Below are 23,718 nucleotides of genomic sequence, written 5' to 3' on the forward strand. Positions count from 1 at the left end.
TTACCCATTAAACAAATTACATTTTTAGTACAGAGTGTTCCAAATTCTTGAGACACTTTTAATCATCACAATGTGGTTTACAATAAATGTAGTTTTGCGCTTTAAAAGTAGTAGGTCCTGTAATGATTTATTAATGAACTTCTTGATTTTCTGCACCAATTGTTTGATATTTAAATTACAACAAAATTTTAAATTACAAAAAAAATTGTAAAAAACGTATTTTTACAAGCATTTGTTGTTTAATTTAAAAACACTGTATTCAAATACAGATAGGCAAACTCTGTACCACATTTGTAGGACTATACATTTAAGGTTACACAAAGTACACTTAATTTCATTCACCACTGAATCAAATAAATCTTAGTTTTATCTCCCATTAAGATATGTATGCAGCCATATTTTTGTCGCCGCTTTGTATAACAATTTAAAACACATTTTTGTATACTACTTCATGTAGCTGACTAACATCTGATTGTATTCGATTTGTGTCGGTGATTTGTCTTTGCATTATATGATATTAATTATGGAAAGTTTTGTATGTATTGTTTTCTTATATTGTATTTTCTTTGACAGATTGCCTCCAAGGCGAGCTTATGTGCGATGTGACGAGGTGTATTTCTCTAAACGATAGATGTAATGGCCGTGCTGACTGTGACGACCAAACTGACGAGCAAGACTGTGAAAGTAGGTTTATTAATAATAATTTTTCATATTTATATGACAGGCTAACCTTAATTCATTATATCTAGTATAAAACAGAAATACCTGTTCTTTGGTACTAAAAAAAAAATTGAAAATTGCATGTCACTTAGTTAAGTTAGTTCGTCAACTTCTTATAAGACTTTGTGATGACCAACTAGTGCAAATAAGCCATAGAGAACCATCTGAAATCTCAGTACATGTGAATTTCACTTTTCACCTAAATATTGAATGTTTAAATTTCATTAGCTGATTTGTTGCATTTTTATTATCCAAAACTCTTTATTCTAACAGTAAAACATATTTCAGGCTGCACCGGGAATGCTTTCTATTGTGACAATAAATGCATTTTGAATACCAGCGTATGCAATGGTGTCTCTGACTGCAACGATGGAACTGATGAAGCTTCCTGTCAAGGTAAGTCAAGATGTTAATTAATTTTGAAATCAAATTTTTGTTTAGACTATTTTTTTCCGTTTATTTATAAAAACAATGACTGATGAAATTATTTTAACGAACAATTAAACGAGCAAACTATATAATATATCACAAAATTAAAATCATTCTCACAAACATGATTTTCCTTTTTTTTAACAAAGATTGTACCAAATATTTGTAACGTTATGGAAGCACATTTTAACGGCCCAATTTGATTATGCCTTGCCGGATGCATCGTATACACTGAAAACATTCCAGATATTTGTCATAGTAATCTGAACAAAGTATGATTAAGTTTCGGGCGAATATTACATTCACAGTAGGAGATCGTTGATTAGGGGGCGGCGTCCCAAAGATGAACGATACCCTTTACAAGCGTTTTATTTTACTGTACCGTTTGCCTTTGTCTTTCTTTCAAAGTAAATTTCTAAATTCGGGTTGACAGATACTTTGAGATCTTCCGAACAACGATCACGACCGGTTATGTACCGTCAAAGGTAATTTACATTCAGTCTGGTGAAATTATGATATTTGATATATTGTTACATTGATTAGTTTACTATTTATGGCCACGACTACCTTTTACATTTGTATTCAATTGATTTTATATGTTAGATAAACTAAGATCAGATAATGTGATAAAGCGGTTTGTAATATTGATTCTGACTATACAGTTTTGAGAGCATTATAGTAGAAAATTTGACTTTAGTGGTTTATTAGGAAGAATTATCACTGGAAATGGCAACAATAATATTTATGGGGCGGTTTCAAATGATTCTGCACGTGGTCAGGAAAGAGAAATGTTTTTCGCTTTCTATTGTTGTTGTCATGCTTTATTGCCGCAAAATAAAAGCAAAAACTACACCCAACTACAGTCAGACTGCAAGAACATCTCTAAAAGCAAAGAAGCAAAAATTTCAACAATAGGCTTGACATTTCGCCTGAAAGAGTGCTCTGTTTTGTAGCCGGTTTGGACAAACTGACATTATTTATCTGACTAATTTATTTTTGCTAGTAAAAACCAGGTTTATTGTCCTTAGAAGTTGAAACCCATCTGTTCTTTCGATTTGAGGGCAAGTCTTGGTGTTCTAGTTTAAAATTGAATGTTTCTCGATTTTTATTTTATACGGGAGAAGAAACTTCATGTTCTTCTAAAGTGTCTTGTAGAGTTTAAATATTTCATGCTAATGGTCTATCCCCAACTTGATTAAAAAAGATTGCTTTTTTTAACTAAGGCCGGCACTGGAAACTGAACGTTTTAATTAAACGATTAAAATAAAAGAACCTTTTTTAGCAGTTCTCATCTGCACATGCACAAGGAAAAAATTAAAATAGCCGCCGTATGCAGTACATGAAAATGTATATATTTTTACAGAAACATTGTTTGCAATTTCAATTCCGCAAACGGTCTCAGGGGGGCCATTTGCTTATATACTCTTTATGTGAAGTAAAAATTGAGTCGTTTTTTTCCTATTAATGCAGCCGGAATCAAAAGTATTTTAGTTAGAAGACAAATCTCATGGCGGAAAATAATATTTAGTGGCAAACTAGAATTATTTATTTCTATAGTTCTATACGTGGTAAGTGTCGGACCAACCTAACATCCAGACACGCAATAGTACAATACAATTACAGAAATTCATTACTTTGAGCATTGCACGGAATCCGTCTGTATGGTTATGACCTAGTGTAACAATGTTTTTATTTTAAAATTACGTTGCATTTGAATGCCTATTACAGATTTGTGAATTTTGTTTGTTTAGCAAAGGCAATTTACTCTTGGAAATACCAATGTTTTTATGCGATACAAGGATTTAAGGAATTTTTCTGCACAAAATATGAGCGTACCTGTGATGATATTTGCAAGCATTTCTTATGCTTACAAGGTGGGAGAATCATCCGGACAACTGAATAATTTCCTCCAATTTATTGACCCAAATAGACCAGATCAAAGGCTTTACAGGCAAGGATCTTTTGAAGAGAAACTTGCTTTTCACTCTTTTTAAACAGGATTTAAAAACAGAACAGCTTAGAACTATGTAGAAATCTTTTGCGACACGAGTTAACTAGTGTATTGATGTTGACACACATAGATACGAAATTCAATAGTTACTAGATTAATCCACGTTGGATAAACAATTTTTATTATTGAATGCAAAGAATAATCCGACATGTCAAAACACAAACAAGCAGCAGCATAATTTACCAAAGTACGACACACACACGTTTGCTAAGACGTTACTAGGCCAAACGTTTGGATCTTAGTTTTCGCAGGACAGTAGTTAAACCAGCCTTTATAAGTGACGCCGACAGTTACGTCTGGATGAGTTAACGGAATTAGAATATTACGACGGAACCTATTCGGCCGTGATAATGACTGGAATGAATATTCAAACGAAGAAAATTTACATATGAAGGACGGCTCGAGTTTCGCACTTGGGGCACGAATCGCGAAAAGGGCCTCTTTTCCACTCGTAAAGGCATTCTCAGCAGGAAAAATCCGAAGCGTGCTCACCGGAAAATTCCTGAGATATATTTGCGTGCCTGGATTTCTTGAAAAACAACCAGACTGCGTATTATTACCGTATTGATGTCTGTTAATTAACTAAGTTTGTTTTGCAATGATTTGTGTATACGTAGTTTATTCACCAAGTGCAACAAGTCTAAATGGTTAAGCCAGTAATAAATCTTTGACGTGTTTCTACAAATCGGTTCAAACATACTACACAAGTGTAAAAGGCTTGGACCGCATGGAAAATAGGGTAACACATTGCAAATTGATCATTATTAATTATACCCATTCGCCGACTAAGCAGAACAGAGCGAATCAATGTTTTCATCTGGTTTAGCAAAACTTTGAAGTACTGGAACTAATTTAAATCCATTTTTAATTTGAACACAGTTGCCAAAGTCGCGTGCTCGAATTAATAAAAGTTCTTAATTGAGCAATTATTCCGCTGCTTTATTTAATACTATTAAAAATGCGAACGTCGGCACGTAAAATGGGTTAATCCGACTTTGTGACAGGCAAACCAATCTTTTCTAATAAAAAGCATATTATTTTAAGGACACGAATTTCAAGTAATGAAAAGTATCTACATATATTGTAAATTTGCGTTTTTGAGTTAATTAAATAATCATAATAATTCCATTATCACCCTTACTGGCACCAAATGTGTTATTCTTTGCAAGCACTTTTGCTTTCTAAATACATTGCATACATGCAAAATTTTAAACAAGTATTAATCAATAGGGAATTCAATGAGGACTGTTTGTAGTTGATAGCTTGTTGGTGGTTTTATAACGCTAATTTAGGCAAAACATGTGTCACCACGTCATTCCATTATACGAAAAGTTTTTGCTGGGATCCTTATTAAGGTCTGAGATCAACATATTCTTAAAGTTTCTGTTTAGTAAACACTAAATTTGCTTTCCAGCTGGTTTATGTCTTTGCACATAAAATACTGGAGAATTTCAAATTTAATCTTTTTAATCTGATTAATGATGGTGTTTTTTAAAAAAATACATAAACTGCACATGTAGGCAGCAATGAATTGTACTTTGTCAGGTTTGCAAAAGAAGAACGTTTGTTTAGAAGTCTCCCATATGTCTGAAGGTCAGAACGTCAATGTGCTGAGGCTAAAATTATACCTCTTTACCGTATAAGACTAAGATTTACTAGCTAACCTGACCTTTTTACTAGTACTGAAAGTTTCAGCTTTGTGTTAGTAGATATTTTATCTAATCTTCTAAAACCTATGTCCATATAAAAACATAAAAACTTTTGCCCACCTTTAATAAAGTATATTTTACCATCACACTCTTGTAGACCCAGTTAAAAGTTTATTTGGTTAATTTATATCAGTTAGACGAGAAAGTTATACCTCAAAACTGAATTAAACTGAAAGTTAACATATTACTGTCGAGAAACATTGTTCGATGCTGATAAAACAAGGAACTGTATAAAGTTTCGATACGACTAACCTTAGCATTGAATTAGAATGGTCTAGATGAGCCTTATTTGTTTTTATTAGATGCTAACAAGTATTGTTCACTATAGTGTCACGCAAACTTCAGTCATATTGTAATTAGTATGTTGGAAACATGCACTAACAATGCATTTTATTTTTTTTAGTATTTCAAGAATTTTGAATAATGTCAATAAACAGGAAACAGGATAAACATAATTGTTGAATTTACTTCTATTTAATAGTAATTATCTGCAAATACATTTTATTGGATAAATATAAAATTATATAAATCATTTAACTCTAATAAATGTAATATCACTAATAATCAAATATTATTGAAAATTAATGAAACAGCAATTATATTGGATAAAGAATAAACTCTAGCTCGTCATCGTTTTCATGTGTACAATGATTTTTTGGGTTCACTTTAATCTCGTTCGAAATCCAAAAACTGATGTCTGTCTGCAAACAATTTTGTCTTTTCTGTTAATTAACAATAGCTGTATTATTTCCAACTTGTATGCTGATTATTAAATTGAAACTGTACCTATATCGTTCAATTTTCATCACGTAGGTCAATAACATAATCAACTACGATTGTTATTCAATATTTAGGTCGTTCGGATTCGATCACCGAGGTATTTACGACCGATGAAATTCGAGCAGCAGTTTTATGGGCTGTATTTCAAATTGTTCGGTTTTCAAGACACTGTATATGAAGTAAGGTTTCTAAAAATACCTGAACCTACTAAAAGCTTTGAAATATCCTATGCTCTCGACAAGACCTAACGATGACTCATGTGTGCATTTACTGATTTTTTCCGTTTAAAAGTTTTCTTGAACATTTTTTTAATTCTGACAACCTTGTAACAAATTGGCATGTCTTCGTTCGCCGATCAATATTTAAATAAGGAGTAAGCAAATAGTTTTAGAGTTGTCGTGAACGATCGTATCGTCAAAATATTATATTATCTATGCCATAAGGGGGGGGAAATGAACTCGAATGTTTCCAACTAAACACGCAAGGATAATGCAGATATAATAGCGATTTTTTGATGTTGGACATTTTGTTTAATGATATTTTTTTATAAATCACTTTTCAAAGTAACCTACAACAGATTCGCTCGCTTAAAATATTCGATTAAGGACTTTAAATCATTATTTTTATTTTTCCAACTACCCATTTAAGCATTAGCAAATTGTAACCTTCCATTGACCTTAGAATAGATATTTATTGATGACATCAGAGCTTCTGTCTTCTAATAATTTTAGCACCAATTTTTTAAATTGCTTACATCATTTTAGCAAGATCGTCTCTGTACTCTCGTTTAATTGAGTCGTTAATATTCATCAGTATGGTCGTAAAATATGACTTAAAACAATTTTAGGATATCAGTTACTTTTTTACTACTTTGCTCCCCTATTACAAAAATATTAATTTGTTTATTATTTTCAGGTAAGTGAATCATTTCAAATAATGCAGCAAAAAACTCTACAATATTAAAGGGGTAAGTAGTTTTCACTGTTTCATTCGGATGGAAAAAAATATTCACATCCATGATTGAATTAAAATATAAAACTGAACGTTGGGCATTCGGCTAGATTAATAAATGTTATTTGTCTACGGCTGTCTGTCTATTTATTTGACATATTTAATAGCTATAAACCAAATAATTAATGTGTCTATCTATCAAAATGTTTTAATATTTAGTAGCCAGGTACATGTAGAAATATTATTTAAAATTCTATTTTAAAATTAGTTTCAGTAGGTTTCAGATGCAGTTATACTGAGTAATTAACTTCATACTTTTTCATCCACACAAATGTTTCATTTCAAACTATTACTCAAAAGTATTATTCTATATAGCCTTTGATTGTTCAGTAAACTGCAAATCTACACAAATATGCAGATTAAAGGTTTTTGACCAAGTCAGGAGAACTTTTTTTCAGTGTAAAATGTCCTACACAGAATCTGTCATAGATTAAATGTAATTTTGCCTTCGATAACCTCGACCGTTCTCAAGTGACACATCGAAAAACCGTAATCATCTCGTCATCTTCACAATAGCCTGTCAAGGCGCCACAAATAATTTATTTAACAAATGCACGATGCTAAATCGAATATTGGAACTCGTCCAATGCAGCAATAGAAACTGTTGGTATTTTTAGGTCTTATTTACAGAAAACAGATTGTATTTTCGAATTTAGTTTATCCAAATTATTTCGATCATTGCGGAATGGCCAATATCGTTGACCTTTAAGTTATATCCTCAAGAACTTTTCTATTATGGTCAGATTTTAAGTTCTCGAACTTAACTCGGTAATAATAAAAATTATAATAAATAAAACCCATTCTATTTAAATAGGTTACATACTCACGCTAGTATTAAACTAACTACTGCTGGCACGTATAAGTGCTTTTATAGCTTTTTAACAATGAAAAATGAATTTATTTTTGAGGAATGAAAATACGGGGAAACTGAAAACATCATAACGCATCTGTTGGTTTTAATGACGTTATTAAAACAAAATAAAATCGAAGAAGTCCTTACAGGGTTTTATTATTGAAAAAAAAAACGATATAATTTTGTTTGAACAAATGAGCGTCTTGTTACTCCTACTTAACAAGATGATTATTTGGGATGTTTTACCGGATTGTTTTTTCAATCGATTTAAGAAACTACACTAATTGGTTAAAACTGGAAATTACGTCATTTGTCACAATAAGTGACCGTTGGTGAACTTAGGAAGAAACCCCCATCAATGATCAGATGATTTACAGTCAGTACACGTGTGTTGGTATAGAAATGTTGTACAGAATAATAATACATTGATGATTTGATTGATGCAACAATATGTAATTCAAAGAGCAAAAAAAAACGATGACTAACTATGTATTTGAAGACTAGTTGAGTTTTAATTTTATTTTTATCTACTAATGAAAATGGTATTAAATTTATTTAAGCAGGTTGAGGTAGAAGATAGATGATGTTAACGTACTTTTTTCCTACCATTTGTAGTTGAAATCATTCCATTAGAGATTTTCTGTTTAAATAACCATGAAATATCTGCAGTCAGCAGAATTCTTTTTGGAGAGTTATTATCCTAGCAAGGAATTAGCAAGGTAAACAGCTGAATTGGTGTTTCAAAAACCACTTGGTTCTTGTAATCTCTTTGCTATCAAAGAAATGGTCAATCAGCAAGCAAAAACCTATAAAATTTGATTAGCAGTACATAGTTTGAATATTGTGACGTTCTGTCATTAGATATGCCATTATATAATTTTCCGGGTTTTCCCAAAAGTTTTCTTTTTTACTAAAACGACAGGATTATCTTGACTGCTATCATTTAATTAGCTTTGTATATTTTATAGCTTCTGACATCTAGAGGGGGAGAGTCAATTTCCATACACCTAAATAACTTAACTTATCAACAAAAATTAAGTAAAGTATTACAAATTTAGTGGTTAATGTGGAGGAAATAGAAACTTTCTAAGCTTAAAGTCTTATCATATTAACGTCAAATTAAAAAAGATCAGAGGGTTATCAAGAAAATTCAATGACTTAAAGAGTTTTTAGAGAGACAGCTAAACGTTAATTGATGATTAATTTCATATGTACTTGTTCCAAATTTGAAAAACAACCTCTACTTACCACTAGACAATTTAGATACACGTCATCATTTAATTAGTATTAACTTCATATGTATCTACCAAATTTGATGAAAATTGCTTCAACGGTCAGTGAAATTTGGAAGACTGCTTTACGAATCAATTTTCAGCAAAATGACATAATGCACATAACATGAATAACAACTTTTTTTGCTGGGCTTCCGAATGGTGATCTATTGACACATTTTCGTATTTACAGCTTTCTTCTAAAACTAAAAATAAAGCTTGTAAGGAGGTGGTCTAAATCAATAACCCTGAACAATCTGTAAATAAAGGGGTTTTTATTTTCCTGAAAATACACAATTAGCTAAACATGATGAAAGTCATTATGTCAACTGGCAGTTTATTACGAATTTAACGAGTAAATTTACACGCTAATTTAATAAAATGAACAAATATTAAATGAACTTATATAAAAATATAACAACAAACGAATATACATAATCACCTACTTTAGACTTTTTGTTCAAACTTCAAGTTGTTTTTTTCTAATAGCAAACTTTTGGACTGTAGTTTTATAAAACTGTCTTTACGGACCTCCATAGAAAGAAATTAAGCGTAGTTGGATTTGACATTTAAATGCCCTAGTCTCTCATGCCACAGTTGCAAACTACCACTAGAAACCAAATGTAGGTACTTCAGGACTGTCACCACCAACTTTTAATGTCTGAAAAAACATTTGATAAATGTTATTTGATCCTCTAACAGCACTGGCTACTAAAATGTCATTGTCAAAAATTAAAGCTTTGTCACCAGTCTTTAGAATCTGCATTCCCTTCTTGGTCCCTACACCTTCTGAAAACAAGTTCTTTTTCAGTTCAGGTATATACAGCAAGCACATTACTAATAGTAGCATTTTCCCAACAACCATTAAGAAGCTTTTTAATTCTTTCAGTTCCTTTTCCTTTCACCTAAAGTGTCTCATTGTCACTAAGCACTACATTAGAGTCAGTCACTTCAAAATTAACCAGTATGTCCCTTCGATAAGTCATATGAGCTGAAGCTCCACTGTTCATAATCCAAACCTCTTTCTTCATCAGATATGCTACTAGGAAATCCTGTTATAAATGATGATTCACTAAATGTTAACAAATTTTCATTTCTTTTGCTAGCTGCATTATTGTCACATCTTCTGCCATTTTTCTCATTTGAATCAGATTTTCCATGGTATTGACTCTTAAAACAACAATTCCTTGCAATATGACCTCTTTTGCTATAAGTAATAAAACACAAGAATTTTTGGTTTTTAAGAAAATTCAATTATTACTAATACTAAAATAAAAAAAAATTATAAACTCTTTCGGTCATAAGCATTGATTCTTTTCTTAGTACTAATATATCACTTTCTTCTTTCATTGATGCTTCTAGTTCTGCAAAAATGACCACTAAAGGAAGAATTAACTTTATTGAGTGGGCCACTTCCTAGAAACTTTTTGTAGGAAACATTTTTGGTGTTTTGTCAAAATATTACAAAAAGTTTGTTTGTTGTTGATTTTGAGGTTGAATTGTTAGAATTTATTTACTTTTGACAGAAAAAAATTAAAGCATTAGAGAGCTGTTGCAAACGTACAATTAGAATGCAATACAGCTAAAGAATAGAGTTACATTTTTGCGAGAATATTTACATATACAGGGTGTTACAAATTCGATGCATTAGCATTGCTATCTCAGAAACTATAGTTGATAGAGCCTTTAGTTAAATGGAGGCAAAGTTGCGCATGAGGAGTTTGGTAGCGGAAAGTTATATTAAAGATTCATTATGCAGCAAAATAGCATATTGCTGAAAAAAAAAACAAGTATACATATAATATTACCTAAAGACCGCAAAATGGTTAGCCTCCAGTTTCTCAGTCTTTCAGACAGTTTTTCAAACTCCAAAACCAAATAAAAAAATCAAAATATGTTTGTTTTTGACATAAATGTTAATATAATAATTCTCTGATTGACAACATTGCTTTCCAAGATCTTTGGTAACTTTTCATCTTAGACACAGTACTTCCTCTCCAGTGCGAATTGAAGTACCACTTTCTGTAAAGGTTGCATACAAACAAACTTTTAGAATTGACAGCTCCACTGACTTGTGCTATATGTGAGGTATTATTTATGGTTCAGAAATATTCAATCATTAGAGGAAAATTATAAAACAAAATTTTACCGGTAACTTTTGAAAAAAAAAAGTTTTGTGTGCTTTCTGAAAACTTTCAACGAATCCCTGGGAAAATGTGATAAATTACACTTTGGCCTTGATCCAACTGGGACTTCTATCTACTATCAGTTCCAACCAGCCACTATACTTTCCATTCGAAATTCCGGAAAATTATGGTTGTAATTGAAAATAACAATAAAAAATAAGCGCAACAGTGAGTCGGCGCCCTCCACTTGACCGAAACTTTAGCGATACTGGAGCGCTTTTCTCCATTCAGTCATCGCGGTATCGTCGTTCAACAACTGAACTGTCGCATTCTGCCGCTTATAGAAGCTCTCGCGATCGTCAATAATTGCTTCTTTACCTGTCGGCAACCGGCAGAAAAATCTAATTTTCCTCGCGTGTTAGTTTTGTTATTCAAGCTTTTTTATTGGTTATTCTAGAATATGTGTCACTAGATTTTTTTGAGTTTTTTTTTACTTCAGTAAAACTTCCAGAACACATTTCAACATTAGGTAAATATGAACTTTATAGAAACTTTGTAAATCAACTTTTTGGGTGCGTGTGCAAAAAAAAGTAGCAGACCACGTCAGTTTTTCAGGTTATCTTTTATCAAAATTATCTCATTTTTATCATCACCTAGTAGGAATTACACAATGAAACAGATTTGTTTGCTGCCATTACCTTCAAATTAATCATTTGTTTGAAATGAAACCCCTGATAAAATCACCGGAGCTCTTAGCTTATAATCGCTTAATATGCAGAAAATTAGTCAAGTTAAGCAGTCTGGGTGATGATTATTCAAAACTTTGCTTAATCGGAAGTTGCCGGGCTTTATTTCTTGAAAACGTTATTCCTGGAGAATTGTTGGATTACGCTAGTGTCAGTTTTGTATTTACAGGAATCATTTTGCAATTATTGTTTATGATAATAAAAGAACGTATACAGGATGGTTACAATTTAGGTAGCAGTACATACATGAATCCTAGAATTATTTCATTCACGAAATTTTATGATCTAAATTCATTTTAATTTCATAGATTCACTGTGTACAAATATTCACATATTCTGCATTTTGATTTGGACTTCTATTTTGTCATTTTCCAGGAAATGACTGTCAAACATCCTTGATTTACTGCTTTTAACATTAAAAATACATGTAAACCCTTCAAACATTTTGATTTCGAGCTACATGGTGTTTAAGTTTGAAATTTCATCCAACTCCACTCAAATTACAAACATTTTTAAATGATTTTTAAGATTTATCGAGTCAACTAAAATTTCAGATTTCAGCATCCTGTATCTCCATGACAAAGCTAGGTTATTGATACAAATTTTCTCTCCAATTCCATATCTCGGTAAGAATATACGAAATTAATATTATCGTTGCTACCAAAAAAACACCATTAAACACACACCAGAAAAGTAGAACAGTAGGTACGTGGAATTTTGAAAAACTACGAATATAACAAACACTGAAACTGAAACGTATCAATGATAAGAAAAACACAATGGTTCAGTAAACAAATTTAAAATTGTGCTAAAGAAACGGGCAAAATTGAGTCATAGTATAATCCAAGCGTGTCATACAGCATCGCTGCATTATTCAACAGGAATTATTGTTATACAATATAACTTTACGGTAATTTAAATGCATTATTGTCTAAATGTACTTCGTATTGTATACTGGTTGAATCTTATCGATAAACATACAATCCATAGGCGTTCTTGCGGTCACAATCTGCAAATTTCATTCACATAAGTTTATTTGCGATTGTATAATATTTACATAGATATCGTTCTCGTCACAATGTTTAATACAGGGTGAATCAACTAGAATATTTCCTACTTAGATTAGGCGCATGTGTACCTTATTCATTTACAAGAAAAGACAATTGAGCTTTTAGAAGGAAGAGTTAAGTTTCTGCTAAGTTTTGGATTTTTTGCGAGTAAAATTTGAAGAGGACTGTCATATACGAGTATAAAATTCTTATGCTACTTATATTCATGTTGCTGGGCTAAAATTGTTCCTATTTTTTACATTTGAGGATTTTTAACAATGTCTATGATCATGATAATTTGGTGAATCAATTTTTCATCGATCTTCTGGATCATCTGTTTTAAACCAAGATAACCAATTTATTTGCCAATTTTCTCTACTATACTTCTATCTATCATTATTATCACTGTAGTTACACTTTGTTTGTATCAGAACCCTTTCTGTTTGGGATCAATATTTTTTTCATAAGCTTCAATAATAAAATTTCAATTATTTTTAATTCTCCTCATAATGACTCACTAAGTATTAAGTTTAATATACATTTTTTTTTGTTCTGAGTTGAAGTAAATTTGCGCTTTCTTAAGGGCTGTGATTTTCATATTAGTTAATGACATCGTTATGATTCGAAATGAAGTAATTAAAACTGTATAACTGACGGTTTTCGAGGGCTTTTTACTGTACTAGGGAGCCACTTATTCGAATATTTCCAAAGTTTTTTAATTAAAGTTTCCAAAAAAACTGATAAGTGTATATCCCTGGAATAAAAGAATCATATTAAGTATACATTTTAATGACTAATCTATTTGAATGAAGGCTAGAAATTGGTACCTTTACCTGACATTTAGCGTTACAATTTTAAGAAAAGAAACTATTTTGGTTGCTAAAATAATCAAAAAATGCATTCTTTATTATGTTAGTCTAATTATTAAATAAATCGAGAACTTATGGATTTTCCAATTGTTAGAATCATTAGTCACGTTGAAATGTTTAATCGGCATTGTGATACGAGCTTATTAACTGCTGATAAGTGTATAAGTTTGCAGGGTAATTTGAATCTATATACATATAAAACTGATCATTAGTCAGTTGGTTAATTATAGTTTTTTCGTTTTTTTTGCTACCATAAATCAATTTCTAGTAAATGACATTGTTTTTTTCCGAATTGTGTAATTTAGGTAAAATAATCTTACCAGGAATATGGATTGTTTATGCACCTACATCGAATTTTAAAACATTCTATTAACCATCAAACTTGTTTTTTACCATAAAAGTATATAACAATTAATTCTCTCAGCTTTCTTTTTCAGCTTAAAATCAATTAGTTAATAAATCCGATAATTGACACAATTTGTCAAAAGCAAGTTTCCGTTAATCGATGCAATGTACAAATCTGATGAACGCATCTAAATGAAATATGATAATTATTTGAAAGTGAGAGTCGTAATGCTGGCACATGATTTTTCATTAATCAACACTGATGCCATCATAACTCATGTAGTCGGTGGTAATGATGCAATGTTGGAGTAAACGCATTTTACAAATATTTGCACATTCCTTAATTCGCCGTTATATTATTTATTTATGTCCGTGTTTTTTTTTTAAATATGCGAACAGGACTAGTTGCAGTGACACTCAACTATGCGATTATATAAAACCTCACTCATGTGGTAGATTATAAGGAATATAAGTTGTTTTAATATGGTAAGATTTTTTTCCAATTTAACTAAATTTTTACTTTGCAGTTGGTGCAGGTAGAGGAAATATTGCAAATAGGCACTTAACCCGCGTATTATTAAACTATGTCGGAATGAAAAAGGGTTTATCGGAAAATCGAGTGAAAATTATCAAATCCACTATGTATGTTAATACGATTACTTAATAGAATCAATTATGGCGTGTTGGAAGGTACGCGGCCCCAAATTATCCAATTTGAATAAGCCCGTGTCAAGGGTCGAATTATCAAATGAAGAAATTAGATAACGCATAACCCTAAGATGTCTATTGGGGCTTGCGACTTGACGTTTTTCGTTAATTTGCCAGGAGGGTTTCTGGAATGTCCTAAATGAAATTCATTATTAGGACGTTAAGGCAAAAATTAAACGATATTTATTGTCGTGCTTTATAAAAAGCATTACACTTAATGACTCTCGTAATAATGAAGCTGCTAACATCATAAGCAATAGGTTGGTTTTTTTAATTTTTACTCGGAACATTTCATAAGAATCATATGGTATATTCAGTGCAAGTAGTTGGGTTAAATCATTTTGATTTTGACGCTCAATAAAAATAAATACTAAATCACTATAAATTCAGACAGTTTTTATTAATTTAATAGTCTAAGCATTAGTATAATTTCTTAAAATAGCATCTTCTATCGTGCGCTAAGCTATTAAGACGACATTACATTTGGACAATCAAAACAAATATTTTGGAATTTCAACTATTTTCAACATAAAGTGACTATTAGTCAAATTCTGCAATTATGTATTTGATGATGATGACTACAAATTAAAAATACAAATAAAGCTAAAACGAATTTTTACTACAGTTTAATTAACTGTAATTTGCCACATTCAGCTAATTACTGCACAACACTATCCACATGTAGTGTTAGGTTAAACCCAGAAGCATATTTTATTAAACCCACCATTAGATTCACTGTACTGAGCCTTGCTACATCACGAAGACCATTTATTATCCATTTAGCCAAGGTTTGTCTAAAATTCTTATTTGCATTTCTAGATACATTCGTAGCCAGTTAAAATTATATGTAGGCTGCACTCAGTAATGCAAATCTGATAATAAATATATGAAATTCGCCAAACAAATACGACTTGAATAATCGTTTTCTGCTTCGAAATTATTCGTATTTGCTTATTACAAGCAGAAGCAAAATAAATAAATTATGAAATACAATGAGACACCTACAGCTTTTCTTTGCATAAATTAAACCTAATGCCTAAGTAATCTGCAATGCGAAGGAGAGCCGCTTATTTTTAGCCCTGACATTGGAAGTCTTTGCCAAAAATTATATTCTCGACCAGGTGTTCCTTTTTTTTTGATAAATAATGAAATGATTCCGGTGGCATGTTCATCAAACAGATAAGGCGGCTCTTCATAGCTCTGCTAATTTGTTAAAAATATTTATAAATATGTAAAATTATTCATGGTAGTTTCAGCGTATAACGTTGTTAATTATATGTTCACCGGTGCAAAGACATAACTAATTCACTCACGTTTTGCATACACGAAACCAGCAATAAACCACAAGCTTCAAAATTATTATTCGTATTAATTTTGCGCCACGGTTTCGTCCCGGCTCCATGTGCAAAATCCAGAAAAAATATCACCAGGAAACGTTTTGCAGTCGTTCTAATTTTTTCAAGTAGAAAATGGACTCATTTCAAATAACAAAGAGTATAAATAAAAGAGTGCAATAAATAACCACTTTTAAAGCAAACACCATTACAAAAGTATGGATAGATATATTAAATTTAATACTTTTTCAATATAGTTTCTTTCTTTGTACATTACGAATAGTAATGTAATGCAAAATCTTAATGTCACTTGATCTACTTAAACAAATCAATGTTTACTGAAGATGCATTAAGTATGTACATAGCGCATACTCCTTGACTTAGTTGGTACTTAAGTGGAAATCTTGATGACTACTGTAGTTAGATAAGGTTCATTCATAATATTGCGAAAGCGATTATTCTCTTTGTTTAATGGCCACATACGGTAATTCCTAATTAACTATCAAGACTTATCAAGAGGAAATGCATATCTTGCTGCGGTTTATTAATTTACATATTGAGATAATTTCTTGCAGTTCAGAGTTTCTCCTCTTGCAAAGTTCAGAGTTTATCCCAAACAGGGTTTTTTTTTAGTTATTTTCAGATTTACAATACTTTTGATGGAAATGGTGGTAGTTAGTAGACTAACAATTTCATAAGTAAGATTAAAGCACTCAGTAAAATGTCTCAGATAAACTATGCAAAGTTTTTTGTTTATGCTATATAAAACTGATGACAAAATTACAATATTGACCGGAAATAATGTCATTGGATGCTTATAAAATTTGTTTTGACACTGTTGAAATTCTTGGTAGTGACTCAGGCATCATGTAAACTATATTTTGGCAAGAACGTTATTTAGCAGTTACTTGATATTTAATAATAGCATCAGGCCATACATCCAGAAATAATTTAACACTGTTTGAGATAATAATAAAAATTGATTTTAACCTTAAAGATGGATAAGCTGAAAGAACGATTTAATCATAAATAAGTTCTAACTCAATTCTATATTGTTTTGATAATCAGTACAATCAGATCAATCTGATTTGATTATTGCATTAACTACAATTATCGTCCATTATCAATCAGTCGTGAATTTACCCACAGTAACTAATTCTACTGTTTGTCTTAAATCCATTGGATTAACGCGTATAATAACGGGCTCAAAATTGAATATGTGACCCGTTATTTGGAGATATCGGCCGGCAACAAGGGGATATACACAGAGCAAGTCTGGATATTGTTTGTAGGCTGTTAGTTTATCTGTAGCGTATTTGTAGCTGCCTATTTCCAACGGAAATGCATTGGAATTGTCTGATTTATTGCCTGACTAATCAGTTTTCTTAATGGCTCTAAACCATATTTCTTGTTTAAGTGCTCAGAATGCTCCAATACAATTTTATTTTTTCTGGTCATCAAACACTTAAGAAAATCACACCCCAGTTAATTTGAACATAAACACTATAATCAAAATGCAAATATTTTATTAAGATTCATGTTAAGGCAAACAACGGAAGATTTAACCATTATATCGACCATAAAACTTATAATATTTTCTTAATAATTGTTTTTATGAAACTTTCGCTTTTTTGAACGTGGCAACTTAACACCATTGTACGGTGAAGTTCCACAACTTAGTCAGCTGCCTATAAAAACCTTAATGTCAGCTATCAACTTTCCACTGCCAGCTTTTATGATGCTAATTACCTAACTTAGCTGCAAGGGGAATTTCCTCGTTTATTTATTTTTTATTCAAATTAGCGCAAACGCTATGAAGGAAGGACCATTTCGTCTCTGCATCGCATCATTTGCAATTATTATATTTCAGTTCAACACAAAAACTTATTTAAAATTAAGTTGTGAGAAAATCGTATCGTAAGTACCTGCAAATAGCTTAGTAACTTAATATACGTGTAGTTTAATATTGGAACGGTTTGCAAAGATGTTGATTTTACTGTTTGTGTAAAAACTCTGGCATCCCCAAGTTAACTAGACAACCTACTTAATATCGCCAAATATCTGCTGGTCGGCATTCTAACTATTATAATAGGTATGGTCCACTTTTTTGTGAAATAAATTAAGTAAATATTTTTAATTTTAAATACATATGCATGTTCTTGATGGCCTCGTGTATTCTTATTTTCGTTCGCATACATTTTCTAATCACTATTAATGCAAATTAAAGTTGCTTTAAAATTTACCACAGTCACAAAATGTTGGAATAAGGAAGGAATCAGTATTTTGTTGCGTTATGCATTGCTGCCTACAAAATAATATTGGTATTTAGTTCAGTAGGTAAAAATACAGCTCACTAAAGTGAGTTAATGAATATAGTTGGTTTCCATGTAAAAACACTGGTTTTTGATGGTATTGCTACCATATTTATACCAAAGGAATTTACCATTTTCAAAAATTCGAAAAATTAAATTTTTAGTCAAAAATGCACTTTTGGCAAATTTTTATTTTGTCCCATAAGGGTTCCACTGTACAGTAAAGCGCATATTTATACCAAAGGACATTAAATTAGATAAAATAAGTACAAAAAAAGCACTTTAAATTTTTTTAATTTTTAGGGGCTTTTTTTAAACTACTTTTTGAAAGTCAATATCTCGGTAACATGAAGAGCTAGAGAGAGAGCCAAAGCTAGAGTTTTAACTCATTTTGTTATATTTTTTATTCTTTTTGTAACAGTGAAAGACACTAATAGAACTTCAAACACTTGTTTTTGATGGTTTTAGCAATATTGCAAGGCATAGTGGTTTGCTTGTAATTTCAAAAAGTTTTTGGTTGATCCAGTTGAATACCATTAATACAGCAAGTTACTTTTATATTGCACACCACCCAAAAAGTCTAACGAAAAAATGTTATGTATATATTATATGGTTGTTTTCTATTTAGCTTAACGTTGGAAAATGTGTCGTCAAGTTTAAGTATTCGTTTTCAATCGGGCTCGTAAAAGTGAGACACCAACTTGAAAATGTTCAAGTTTCTCCCAACCATGAGTAGGAGCCCCATGAAGACGCCCACCCTTTTTCTAATCTGTGTGCTCCTGTCAAGCTTCCACGACGCAGGTAACTAGGTTTTAAGTTAATTCCAAGTTTTGCTTGTTTCACACACATTCTTACACCTCTGGCGGCATCTAATTTAATATCTAGATTAGGAAGTTGTCCCGAGGGAGTGGGAAAGTTGAGGGTTGATAATAATGAAGTTCGTGTATTCGTTGTATCGACAAAAGAAACTTTTTGCTAGCTGCGTCTGCCTCGGTATTATTTCCATATAAACCGGTATGTAGAAATCTTTCGATATTAAAGGCCGGGGGACGGATATTTCCGGTAACTGAGAATCTCTAGGACCCCCGTGGCTTCGTATCGAAATGGAAGTTGTGATATAAAACCATTAGTTTGGTGCGCAAGCCGATGGTTATTTACCTAAACTCTCTCTGCTGCTCTGTAATTCTTCTAAATAATAATACGTATTTTTATGTAAGGAGAGCTCGGCCTGATAGCCTGCCGGCTTTTGCATATAGAGAAGCCGTAAGATACCTTAAAGGAATGGATATTAGAATGCATGGGCGGCGTAAATAATTTCAAACACGTTTGTTTTAATGACTTTTTTTTGATAACCGGTTATCAAAAACAAGCAAATCAATCTAGAGTGATTAATTATATCTGCGCTTTGATGGTAAATCGACATTACTATCCTCAAAACAATTGTAATAATAATAGAGAATATTTGTGGTTTGGACAGGTTAAATACAAGTAATTTAAAGTGAATTATCGATGGCAACGATAAAGGCCCTGAAAGACAGTTTATATTTAGATATACATAATAATATACATATAGGATTCTCATCCATTGATAGTTCAGTACTTGGCTGCACTGATTGATTTAAATTTTCAAAATATCCTAAACCTTGAAAAACTTTTAAAGGAAGTGAGTTACGTAACTTAGTAATGTGTTATAATTAATTCAAAATTCAGCACAAAATTTCAATAATTCTGATTTTTCTCCCCTCGTTATGGTGGAGTTGTCACTTTTTCACCTCAATGATACAACTTTTAAATAGCAAGCTTAAGGCTTGCATTGTAAATAAATCCCCGATCGCATTAGAAGACAGGTTCTGGCAAAATTAATGATTCAGTCCCAGAAGCGAGACATTGGAAAATTAAATTTTTAATTATTTTATCTTGTCCTTAGCTGTTCAGTTAGTAATTCAGGAGCGAATTAAGATTATTCTCTCTGTCAACTAGTGTTTACCACTGACTAGCAGTCTAGGATCAGCATGAATTTTTTATTTAAGTCTCATGGATTTAGCTTTACATTTTTATGTCAATCTACAAATTCGGCTATTTAGTTATTCTAATTTCAACTTTAATACACTCAAGCAATTCCCATCGTTCTTCTTGACATTTTGATATGCCTTTAACCTGAAAAAATGTTGCCTCGTTTCGTATGCACTAAACAACGTAATATAACTCAGCGCCACGGATCATCACCAATCATTAGCATAATGGCGAATTCTTTAAGTCGGGAAACGATCAATAAAAATGTCAAATATAGTACAGCAAAGGTTTTACTTTATAAACATACAAGAATTGCAAGACGCCTACAAGACCAGATTTTATCGTCTAATTGTTTTAACCCGTGTCTGTCACTTTTAATAATAGCTACTCCCCGTAAGTACCCACGTTCTTGTCGAATCGTTTTACTAAGAGGAAATTTTCAACAGGTGTAATAGGTAGTCGACAAATTTAGCATAAGTAGACACCTACCAGCTTAATGGGCACGAGATATGTTGCTTTTTAAAAAGTTAGTGGAATTCCACAGTGCTATTTCAAAGTTTTGCGTGGTTAAATAGGATATAACAAGTTTACTCAATTTATTGATGGTTTATTATTATTAATAGTATTTGCACTTTACTATTCTTTAATGGTTTATTGTCATCGTTTGTTTGAAGTAATTGAACAGCATAAAAGTTCATTCAAAATTGTAAGATGTGGATATAGTACCTAAAACAGTTCATTATTAAATTTTCATAATGGTTATCAACGAATACGTGACAGTTATGCATCTGCTTTTATTCTATGAGAAAATCAGTGGCATAGATTTCTACTAATTTGACCATGTTTTAATGAAAACCTTAAAAGAAAAATTTATACTACTAACATCATTAATTATTATTTTTCAACTTTCACAATAATGCAATCCGTGCAGTAAAATTTTAAACTGAAAGCACAATAAAACGTTAGGACCAATTAAAAAAGTAGATAAAACGCATTTCAAACTGTTGCTTTTGAAAGTTGAAATATAATGAAACTTAAAAATTTCGATGTTAAGGATAAAGGTGTTAAAATTTGAATGATTCCATACTTTAGTCTATTTATTTGTCAAGTATACACAATGACAACAGATAGGCAGCAGTCGAAAGCCTTTCAAAAGCTTTTAGAACATTCTAGAAGCTCTCAAAACATTTCAAGGCTTTTAGAGCAGTTTAAAAGCTTCCAAAAAATTCTAGATCCGTCTAAGAGTTTCCAAATGTCTCTAAAGCATTCCAGAACCTTCAATATGCTCTTTAAACTGTCCAAAAACCTTCCAAATAATCCTCAAATAGTTTAAAAAGGTTTGAAAACACTACGGGAATTCCAAAATGATTTCCAAACAGACGAAAGTCTTCCAAAACGGTCTAAAAGTTACCAAATGCTCTTCAACTAGTCTAGAAGCTCCCAAAAGATATCAAAACAGTCTAGAAGCTTTCAAAAAAATTCTAGAACCGTCTAAGAATTTCCAAATGCTTCTAAAGCATTCCAGAACCTTCAATATGCTCTTTAAACTGTTCAAAAACCTTCCAAACGCTCCTCAAGTAGTTAAAAAAAAAATTCGAAATTTTTAAAAACAGTTTAAAATCTTCCGTATGTTTCTAAAGCAGTTTAAAAGCTTCAAAAAATGTCTAGAACTTGAACTCAAAAAAAGTAAAGAATTTTGTGCTTTTTTTACAGGTTTATATGGTTTTTTGAGGAACATAATTTTGCTTTTTAATCTCTTTTTTTCACGATTTTAGTGCTTTTTAATCCGGACCCTACTCATGATATATTTCAGTAATACCGAATACTCAAATATCATCATGAGTTAATTATATTTTTTTGACAAACTTACAGAAACATCATTGCGCTTACGTGAGGTCTCACAGATCGCATTCAAGTTTAGAAAGTGTACTATCTATCTACTTTTATCTATCTGCATTTTCACTAAAATGATGATCAGAATCAAGTTAGTATTCTTTAGATCAAAAGATGGTGATTTGGCTTTATTAAATTATAATAATAGCAACAAAATGCCACTTTTACAGTCAGAACAATTAGTAAACTAAAAATAGTTGTGATTAAACTGTCAATACTAAATTCGTAAAGCACTATGTTGGTGTAATAGCTGAGGAAACTGGGTAATTTCACTCATATCGCGTCATCGGCAAACAAAGCCGTCTGGTAAGCAGATTTACGAGAAGACTTTTAGAGAATATAAGTCATTAAGACGCCTTTTTGGCCGGGGGCTTTTCGCTGTTCTTCCTGAAAACTCGGGAGAACATCCTGCCATCGTTTTCCTGTTGCTTGGCGGGGAGTCAGCTCGTGGCATTTCGAAGTTGCTTTATTGTCTTGTTCGGTTCTTAGGTGATTTTTCTTTTCTGGAACTTCCGCAGACTTTTTTGAAAGCGAGTTTCGAGTTTCTGCTTTAAGTATTTCAGGTTAAGTGGTGCTTGATTTTAAACTGAATTATGTTTTAAGATGCTTTCGTTACCGGTATGTTCAGTTTATTTTACGATTTGCGCCGATTGTTGAACTATTTCCAGATCACATTTTATTATTTCATGACAGTTAATGTTACAGGTCAAGCTTAATTTAATATTTGTTGAAAAGGACAAAGGGTATTACAAAATGTTATTGTATATAACGTTGACTCACTTTACAAACTTATACAATTTTAATGTACTCAGGAAGTTATTGTTAATGTATGTACTAGTTAATATACATTCGTGGATCAATTACAAATAATAAGCATTAAATTATTTGTTATGGAATGAAACGCTTTCTAGGATTCATCTGGTATGTATTATAGTGAGAGGAAGTTAGTTAAAAAAAATATTTTCCAGAATAACATTAAGAATTTAATGTATTTTTTGGAGTTTGTGGAGTTATGATGTAAAATACTATAGAATCCTAAGAACAAAATAATTTAATCATTAGCTTAACAAGCTGGTTTTATTCAGTTCTTAAATGCAATATAGTAGAGCGTTGTTAGAACCTACTTTCTTCTGGTCTGTTTCTTAGATAAGTTTGAATTACTTCTAATTAGTAGAAAAATTGTTTTTAATTAATTATCCAATTATGTAGTTCGTTTTTAAGCTGTGCATTTATTTACAGAAGTTACAAAGCAATGCGTTCAGTATTCAGTTTGGATTAGCACTATTAGCAGATTACAGGGTTGGATTTAAAATCATAAACGTAAATCGTTGTTATTGCTTGGAATATTCCAAATTGGTTAATAAGTTAGAAAGTACTGAATTCACTCAGACATACAAAGTGATGGTACAGGTTATCCAAAAACTATTTCGATAAAATTGTTGGAAAGCTTGTTGTAAGAGGTATGATAATTTTAACTTGACAATGATTAACCTTAAAAACGGTTCTGACGTTTTCCCTAAATTGTGCGTTTGGTGTATG

The 23,718-nt window shown here is 31.5% G+C and overlaps 1 protein-coding gene across 34 annotated transcripts in view; it reads left to right on the forward strand.

The window, feature by feature from the left end:
- trol (terribly reduced optic lobes) overlaps positions 1 to 23,718 on the forward strand; it is a 141,726-nt gene that overhangs the window by 59,716 nt on the left and 58,292 nt on the right. For 32 of the 34 annotated variants that reach the window (XM_081977377.1, XM_081977375.1, XM_081977387.1 and 29 more), the window contains 2 exons: positions 574 to 684; positions 1,009 to 1,116. In XM_081977377.1, coding sequence (XP_081833503.1) covers positions 574 to 684; positions 1,009 to 1,116 — 219 coding nt within the window. Of the gene's footprint in view, positions 1 to 573; positions 685 to 1,008; positions 1,117 to 11,201; positions 11,440 to 18,901; positions 19,075 to 23,718 lie in introns of those variants that run through there. The other 2 variants (XM_081977409.1, XM_081977410.1) reach the window with 2 other exon arrangements.

Source organism: Ips typographus, linkage group LG4 (assembly GCF_016097725.1).
Source record: "Ips typographus isolate SLU linkage group LG4, UJ_Ityp_2.0, whole genome shotgun sequence".
Taxonomy (NCBI): Eukaryota; Metazoa; Arthropoda; class Insecta; order Coleoptera; family Curculionidae; genus Ips; species Ips typographus.